Source organism: Hemicordylus capensis, chromosome 3 (assembly GCF_027244095.1).
Source record: "Hemicordylus capensis ecotype Gifberg chromosome 3, rHemCap1.1.pri, whole genome shotgun sequence".
NCBI classification, from domain to species: Eukaryota; Metazoa; Chordata; class Lepidosauria; order Squamata; family Cordylidae; genus Hemicordylus; species Hemicordylus capensis.
The window spans coordinates 41,789,483-41,798,725 of NC_069659.1; the positions used below are offsets into that span (position 1 = coordinate 41,789,483).

At 41.8% G+C, this 9,243-nt stretch overlaps 1 protein-coding gene across 1 annotated transcript in view; it reads left to right on the plus strand.

Annotated features, from left to right (window-relative positions):
• KL (klotho) overlaps positions 1-7,292 on the plus strand; it is a 47,443-nt gene extending 40,151 nt beyond the window's left edge. The window contains exon 5 of the mRNA XM_053312426.1: positions 4,422-7,292. Within this exon, the coding sequence (XP_053168401.1) occupies positions 4,422-4,762 (341 nt within the window). The 3' untranslated portion in view covers positions 4,763-7,292. The remainder of the gene's footprint in view (positions 1-4,421) is intronic.
• Positions 7,293-9,243: the final 1,951 nt, after the last annotated feature.

The following is a 9,243-nucleotide window of genomic DNA, read 5'->3' on the forward strand; positions in this document are numbered from 1 at the left end:
GTAGTGGCAGGAAGTGCCACCTACTGGCTGGTCATATTACAGCCTTTGATCCCCAACAGGACACTCAGCACAAAATTTTCCTTGTCCCCTCTGGGGTTAGCTGATCCCTTCTGTGGTGGACCTCTTGGACCAAGCTCTCCCAGATCAAACCGTTGCTAGACCCTCCTGTATTTCTTAACACAGATGCATTGGACACTGGATGGGGTATCCATCTTGGGGACATGCAGGTAAATGGCTGATGGTCCCTTCGAGAGGTCATCCATCATATAAACTACTTGGAACTAAACTTGGTGGTACCTTTCCTCCTTGATATACATTCCAACTGTACTTCTATTATTGTGATTTTAAATAAGTTCCATGATTTCAGGAATTATTTGACCCCCCTGACTTTTCCTTTCAGCTTCCTTTTTACCAGTTCCCTCATTTTTGAGAAGTTGCCTCTTCTGAAGTCCAATGCGTCTGTGTTGGACTTCCTCAACAATGCTCTGCTCATATATAGAGGCCAGCTGGCCTCTCAGCTCCAGGCAATTTTGGATGATGCAGATTATCTAGACTCATTTCAAACTGGCTTTTGTATGGGCTATGGGGTCGAGACTGCCTTGGTTGGCCTGATGGATGATCTCCAACTGGCTATCGACAGAGGGAGTGTGATTCTGCTGATCTTTTTGGATCTCTCTGCGGCTGTCGATACCATCATCTATGGCATCCTTTTGGACCGCCTGAGGGAGGTCCTACATCTCTGGTATATTCCAGATGGTGTCGCTTGGAGACTGTTATTCTGCTAAGTGAGAACTGAAGTGTGGAGTCCCACAAGGTTCCATACTGTTTCCAATGCTTTTTAACATCTACATGAAACCGCTGGGAGAAATCATCAGGAGGCCTGGTGCTGGGTGCTATTAGTATGCTGATGACATCCAGATTTACTTCTCCATGCTGACCTCATCAGGAAATAGCATATCTTCCCTAAATGCTTGCCTGGAGGAAGTAACGGGCTGGATGAGGGATAACAAACTGTAGTTGAATCCAAATAAGACGGAGGTACTGACTGGGGGTGGGCAGGACCTGAGAGATGGCTTAGATCTGCCTATTCTGGATGGGGTTATACTCCCCCTGAAAGACCAGATACGTAGCTTGGGAGTGCTCCTAGACCCAAAGCTCTCTGTGGTTTCTCAGGTTGAGGCAGTGGCCAGGAGTGCTTTTTATCAGCTTCGGTTGATACGTTAGCTACGTCCATGTCTAGAGGTGAATGACCTTAAAACAGTGATACATATGCTGGTAAACTTCAGGCATGATGACTATAATGTGCTCTATGTGGGGCTGCCTTTGTACGTAGTCTGGAAACTACAATTGGTACAGAATGCGGCAGCCAGATTGGTCTCTGGGACGACACGAAGGGACCACATAACACCGGTTCTAAAGGAACTGCACTGGCTGCCAATATGTTTCTGAGTGAAATACAAAGTGCTGGTTATTACCTATAAAGTCCTTAATGGCTTGGGTCCAGGCTTTTTGAGAGAGCACTTCTTTTGTTATAATCCGGTTATGGTTGCCACCAGCTTGTTTTGTGGCAACCCAGAACCGGGCTTTCTCTGTGGCTGCTCAGGGCTTTGTAATAAGCTTCCTGCTGAAATAAGAGCATCTCCTTCTCTGTTTGTTTTCAGGAAGAACCTCAAGATCCTCTCTCAGTTCTCTCAGGCTTTTAATTAGAATTTTAATAATTTAAAAAACTTGTTTTAATAACTTTATTATATTGTTTTTATTGTCATGTATTTTAATTTGTGACTTTTACATATTTTCAATTTTTGCACCACCTTGAGATATGCATATCAGGCAGTATACAAGCTGAATTGGATCACACTATGGTCACTGTTCCCCAATAGTTCTACAACTCTGACATCTTGCACCAGGGCCTGGGCACCACTCTGCATTAAGTCCAAGGTTGCCTTCTCTCTGATTAGTTCTGCAACCATCCGTTCTAAGGCACAGTCATTTAGCAAGTCTAGAAATTTGGCTTCTCTGTCAATATCCGCATATGAATTTGCCCAGTCTATGTGCAGTCACCCATTATTAGATCTCTGTCTCTGATTTACTTCTCCAACTCAAGGTCACTCTCAGCGTTTTGATCTGGAGGGCAATAGCACATCCCTAGTAACACAGTCCCTTAAAGCAAACATTGTGCCTTTAGAAATCCATCCCCCACCACCAACATTACAATGGATACCTTTCTGAAGCCTCCATGACTGATTTGAGCCATGAACACGGACATTCTTGTTAGGCCTGGAAATGCACTGAAAAAAATTGTTGTAGGCCCCTATTTGTGTCTAATGCTGGAAATGGTGGCCTCATGCCTATCAGTTTTGGGGAAAAGGACCACTCACAGACGAGATAGTGGTTTCTGCATACTAAGAAGACTTCCTGGGCATGAAGAATTAGTACATTAAAACACCGCCCCTAAATGGCCCAGTGAGGACTGAACATACTCAATAGCCCCCAGGAGTCACAGAATGTGTTAGCAGCTGAGTGTCAGGTAAAGGAAGAAAGGGTGGAAATGGGGGGGGGGGATAGTTCACAGTATTCTGGAGAGGGATTGGGTTCAGTGGGATGCATGTCATGAATTTAAAATTTTCCCTTTGTGCATTGTATAGTGATGTTTCAGAAGAAGGAAAGGAAAAAACGATTCCCTTGCTCATTGTTTAGAACCTTTCATTCTATGTAGAATTAAAGCACTTAGTTTTGGGGCTAGCAGCAAGCCTTGAACTTGAGCTCATCACTGAAATATGACACAAGCGACGGAAAGTTTTAGGAGGGTCCTGAAACTTCATCACAAACTATACCATTGAGGTGTCCCTGTGTGTCACTCACTGCAACTGTATGCAATTTGGTTTAAATAAGTTACGTAGACAGTCCACAGATTAGCCCACTTGCACCTCAGATGTTCCCATGGTCACCATCTTGAATTGGAGTGGATGGCATCACCACACACCATACCATTTGGGCATCCCTATGTGTTCCTACAGCTGTAGCAAATTTGGTTCAAATCGGTTAAGCAGTTCACAAGTTAGCCCACTTGCACCACAAAAGTTTATACATCCGCCATCTTGGATCAGGGTGGATGACATCATCACAATCTAACCCGTTGAGGTGTCCCTACTTGTCCCTACAACTGTAGCCGATTTGGTTCATATTGGTCCAGGCGTTGCGAAGTTGATGGAGTGGGGTGGACACACAGACACACACACAGAATGCTGGGTGATCTCATAAGCCTACTGGAACGTAGGCTAAAAAGGTGTTCTCTGTGAGTCCTCAGAAAGTCCCTCTGTAAATCCTGGAGGCTTCTGTTTCAGGCTGACTGGAATCTGAGCATGAATATACTCCTTAATTGCTGGGATACCCTTGTGATATTTTGTTATGGGTCCCCACATCAATTTCCCTAATTCTCAACAGCAGAATATTTACAATTAAATAGATGTCTTTTCCTCTGGCTTCCTCACAACAGTGACGTAGAATCCATTAGCTCATGTAGGCCTCTAAAAGACACAAGTTTGTGTGAGAGAGAGAGACGGACAGACCAACAGACTTTGCACCTGATGAGAACATGAAGAAGAAGCAGTTAGAGTAGCAGATCAACATTAATTTAAAAATCTAGCTCAACTGGATTTTCCTCAGATATATTTACTCATATTAGGACTTTACAGAGAGCTTTCAGTGACATTACAGGGCCAGCAAATTGCACGACTTCATGCAGTTGATCCAGCAGAACATGGTACCTTTTAGTTTATCCTCACAACAACCCTATGAGGTAGGCTGGGCTGAGGGATAAGTGACAGACTCAGAGTCACCCAGTGAGTTTCATGGCTGAGTGGGAATTTGAACTTGGATCTCCTCAGTCCTAGGCCAACACTCTAACTAGAATACCACACTCTGTTTAGACATTATATTGTACCCGAGTTCAGATTCTGTATACACATATTTGCTTTTGTGTGGCTGACTGTACCTGTTTCACTTTTAAAAAATGTACCTGGGTACAGATCCCTTGAATGCATGGTACAGATAGGAAGTGCACTGCCACACCTGCCTTCAACACAACATGTGAATAATTCTACCTGAGTACAGATCTGTACCTTTTATACTATACACAGATTCTATGAGTGTTGAACATCATGTGTGAATATGGCTAGAGTGTCACTGTCAAGTGCTTTCTTGACAGTGTGCCTGAATACAATCCTGGGCATATTTATTAAATAGTATATTTCGCTATGTTCAATGGTGCTTACGCCCAGGTGTGTGTGTGTGTGTGTGTGTGTGTGTGTGTGTAGGACTGCAGCCTTCGGCTTCAAAATACAGTGGTGTACAGAACTGTTGTTTAATTAAATGCAACATTAATTTTGTGTTTCTTCCTCTTCTCTTTTTCTGTTTTGCAGCCTATACCTTGGATAATGTCAACCTCTGTGGCTATTTTGTCTATTCTTTGAGTGATAGGAGTGATTCTAGATCATACGGCCTTTATCATTATGCTCTGAACAAGTATGAGGCAAAGGCCTCCATGCAGCATTATAGACAGATAATTGACAATAACACCTTCCCTGGCCCAGAAAACCCTGACCTGCTTTGCCTTGAGGAACTTGACCTCTGCCCTGAATGTGGTTCCTCCCAACCCAGAAGATCTTTGCTTGCATTCATAGCTTTTATATCATTTGCTGTTATTGTTACTGTATTTCTGATTGTGAACGACTCCAGGAGAATTAATAGAAGGTCTAAATAGTATTTGCCTGTTGCTTTTTGCACTTTTGCCTGCATTACTTGGGAGAGCTGGAAGTTATTATACACCACATTGTGATTACTGTTGCACTATGATGCCATTTATGCTGCAGAGCACTAAAAATGGAAAGGGACTGTGTCCATGGAGTACAACTCCTTTCTGTGTTAGCACTTTTGGTTTGCAGGAGGTCATACCTTGCTGGTGGTGTTTGCCCTTCTCCCAGATAAGTGCCCTGGTCAACAAAAGGAGATCCGTGGGCAGAAGAATGCCTTGCTGATGTAGATGTTTATCTGATTGTGCATCTAAAACTGCACTGAGATGCTAATCTGGTCCTCACTGGACAGATTGGATACACGTTTTGGTGAAGAATGGGGAGACCATTCCCATTTGAGGCCCATAGTTATGTATGACTAGAGATTGATCACAGTCAGTATTTTGATACTTTGGCTTTCTTCTTCTGATTGTCTGTGGCTCTCAAAAAGCCCCTTTTTCTTTTAATGTCTCAAAAGTTATATATTGAAGTTATTCCCACAGAGCCAGACTACATCTAATCTTATGACTCTTACTGGGGCTGACATGCTTGTTTTTTTTAACTCCATGAATAGCTGTGGGAGGGCCCAATCCAGACTGGAGCCATTGCATGGGGGAAAGGATTCTAATCTTTTGCTGTGTCATGATCCTAATCTGGATTGGGCCTTTTGTGCCTGCTGTATTCTGGGAGGGAAGCTGCCTTGGCAGAGCCCTAATAACAGGCACACTGTGACATGTAGTTTGGCCCTCAGGGATACACTTGTCTTTTGGATAGAATGGTTGAGGATAAGCATCTGGCTGCCAAATTCTCAGGATTAAACAAAGTTTTCTCTCTCAGGCTCTGGACTCTCAGGCTCTGATCATACCAACAATTGATTCAGTGGCTTCATACATTTTTCACACCCAAAGTGAAAAGTCAGACTGATGGTCCTTGTCTGTGGTGGAGGAAATATAAAAGCAAATTATAAAGATGAATATTGGATACAGAAGCAGAGCACTTCCTCTGGTACTCTTATCTAGACATTGTGCTGTGGCCAAACCATCCCTGAATTAATTTTTGAGAAGACAACTAAAATGAAAATAAGTAAAATAGAGAACTGCATTTTCCAAAAGAAAAGTGAGAGTGTTGTGTTCAAAGAGAAGTGGATCGAGTGAGGAGATGTGATTCTGGTCTTGGTTTAATTTGATGCTGATTTGTTGGTAGAAGAGGGGACAGCTGACAGGACCATGCGACTGCTTGCTTTTCTCTTCTTTTGTTTGCTTGGTGTTACTGCCTTATTAATGGGTTGTGACCTGCTGCATTTTCCTATATTGGACCTGAGAGAATTTCATTCTGTTAGGAAACCAGTAAAGCAGCTTCTGGCAGTGGGGCTGGTCTCAGACAATAAGGGTAAGTGACAGTTGAGAAGATGTAAAAGATCATCAGCTTTCAGCAAAGAAGAAAGGTTAGTAAAAGTGTAAGAACTGTTGAAATGTATTAAAGTAGATAATTAAAGTAATGGAGAAGCAACCAGCAACTTTAGATTATTCAGAAACCCATTTTTCTAGAGATAAATCCAAATAACTGCTAGCTTTTAAGTTTTAAAAATGCCCTTTCTGTATTTCCCCCAGTAACCTTTTGCACAACCTTAGATATCTTTTTAATCTAGCACTAGGCCTGTGCATGCTCATAATGGTCAGATTCATTTCAATCTGACAGGGAGATTGTTGGAGGGACTGACATGACCGCCCCTGCCCCCATGGTGAGGTTTGGTCAAACTGTGTTGAAATCCAACAGTTTCCCACCATTCAGTCTGACACCCCTGCCCTTCTCTTGTCTTCCTCTGTCCTTTCCCTGTTCACCTCCCTTGCCTGGAACCTGGTTGGGTGCAAGAAACAGCAGGCACAGTGAGTTTTTCACTCCACTCCCTGCCCAGTGGAGCCAGCCATGGCTTTTATTTTAAAAGGAATCTCTCCTCCACCCCGTAAGCTCCTTATAGATCCCCACAGTTGCAGGGGATTGTGGGGATCATAATTCTTACAAAGGATGCAGTCATGGTTGTAAGAAGGCTCATGCATTTCAATGCACAGAAGTTCCTAGCACATTTTTCTACTAATGCAGAAAACTTTGAAAGCAAATATAGTTGGGCTTAATGCTGCAGAGATGTCTTTCCAAGGTTTTTATTGACATACAATGTTAAAAAATCATATGGACAAATTAATGGGAAAATGCATTCTGAAATAATAGGGAATTTGGTTAATTGTATTAAATGTCAGTCTGTGTGTTATGTAAAATTTGTGTGTGAAATTGGTTGATTTTTATTTGGAAATAAGAATGTGTTTGTTTCTTCCTAGTACATATGTAGAGTATAATTAATATACCTTTTAGCCCTAGACGCTCAGCAAACCTATATGCACTAATAGTATGCACATATGGTTACAATAAATTTAAAAAAATCTGGATAGATGATAAGCAGCCGTTAGCTATCTATCAATTTTTGCAGAATAAATTTTCATTTTTGTGTTTGCCGTTTCTTTGTTTACCTCACCTCATATGGACTGTAGACAGATTATCCACACATGTTCAGAATGTGCAACAAATTCACATTTACTTGAAATTTAAATAAATAGCTTACCTTTTAGGTCAGGCAGTTGTTTCAGCTGGTGGGGAAGTGCAACATATATCTAGAACTGGAGTGCACAACTTTGGCTCTCTAGCTCTTGTTGGACTAACAACTCCCATCATCCCTAACTATTGGCCACTGTGTCTGGAGATAATGGGAGTTGTATTCCAACAATAGTTAGAGGGCTGAAGTTGTGCAACCCTGATCTAGAATAATGTGCGTAAGTGGCATAGGAGATACTTAAACATGGAACTTGAGGACTTTAGCCCCTTGTACATCTAGCAAAGCCGGAATAAATTGAGCAAAATAGCAGACACTGCAGCATAAATCACACAAGACAAGATAAATTATGCAAATGTGAATGATTTTTACAGATCACATAAATTAGCTTTTGTTGGAGTAGAATTTGGATTACACAGAATTTTAACCTTTTTAGTGCAGTGTACACAGTGCCTTAATTATAATGTGGAGAGGATGACTGTGGGTGATTCATGGAAACATTTTCATGTTGACGATTTGATACATACAAAATAAGACATCTTTACCATGGCTAAAGAAGTTGACTTTCCAGCTGTTTTTCAAATACTCCAGTAGAATGCATCCAGATAATACTTCACAGTGTGCTGGAAAATGTTCAGTGTGTTGGACAGAGGTGGTGTGGTGAGTTGGCAATTTTAACTTGTATTGGTCACCATTCTGAAGTCCCCTCAAAGCCAACTTTAGCTGATTTCCATACATTAAACAACACTGATTAGCATCCAGACTAAATTACTCATGAATAGTCCCACTGAAATTATTTAGTCAAGTTAGGATAACTGACAATGACCCATTCATTTTAAAGGGGCTACTCACACATAATTTACTCCAGAAGTTCACACAGGCTTGCCACTGTTTTTGTGAATTGACCCTTAGTAGGATGTTCAGAAGCCATAATTGTAAAATGGTTATCAAAAATGTCAATGTTCATTTCGAATGGTCAAAATGACTCTTCAAGGGAAAAGCTGTTCTGCCTTGAGTCTTATCATAATGTTCATATAACCCAATTTCCCATCAATTGTGATTATTTTCATTCTCTCTCTCTCTCTCTTTCACCCACCCAATATTTATTTGTAAATGATGAGTTTGCACTTTTCAGTGAAGAGCATTCTCATAAAAAATAACTGGTTGGATGGATAATGCAAGAATAATGTACTGTATAATAAATAACGCTAACATATAAATATGATGTAATTTATTTTTTGAACATCTGAATGCAGTGTGGCTGGTATCAGTGCACTTTGATAATCTGTATTTGTTGTGTCTTTTTATTGTGCCAGTTAAACGTACACTATAAACATTTTTCAGATCTACCATTTCTGTGCCGCTTTCAAAAGTTATATTTTTATTAAGAATATATTTGTGGAAATTGGTAGTATTTATGGAATGTATGGTTCAATCCTAATCCAAATTGTTACCCCACCAAGCTATTAGCCACACGGGGAAATGGTGCCCATAAGTTTCTCCTCTGTTGCTTTGGGTAGATCAAACCAATTAAATTTGAGGAAGTAATGTGTGGAGAAAGGATTGGACTCCCTCCCCCAGAGCACTACTGTTTCTATCCACCTGGTGTGCTGCTGCTGCATGATCACATGGGACAAAATGAATAGGCCCCTAATTACATATAATTAGGAGCAGCCGCCAGCCGCAGAGCCAGCTGAACAGCGGCCTGGGTCTGGCCCTGCTTGACAGCCCCCTCCAGATACGCCTGTGCACATGATGTCATGCACATGGGGGCAAGGCTCGGGCTCCGAAGGAGCCCAGAGCAAAGTCCCCCCTCCCCCCCGGGTTGCCGAGAGCTCAGGCGAACTCTCC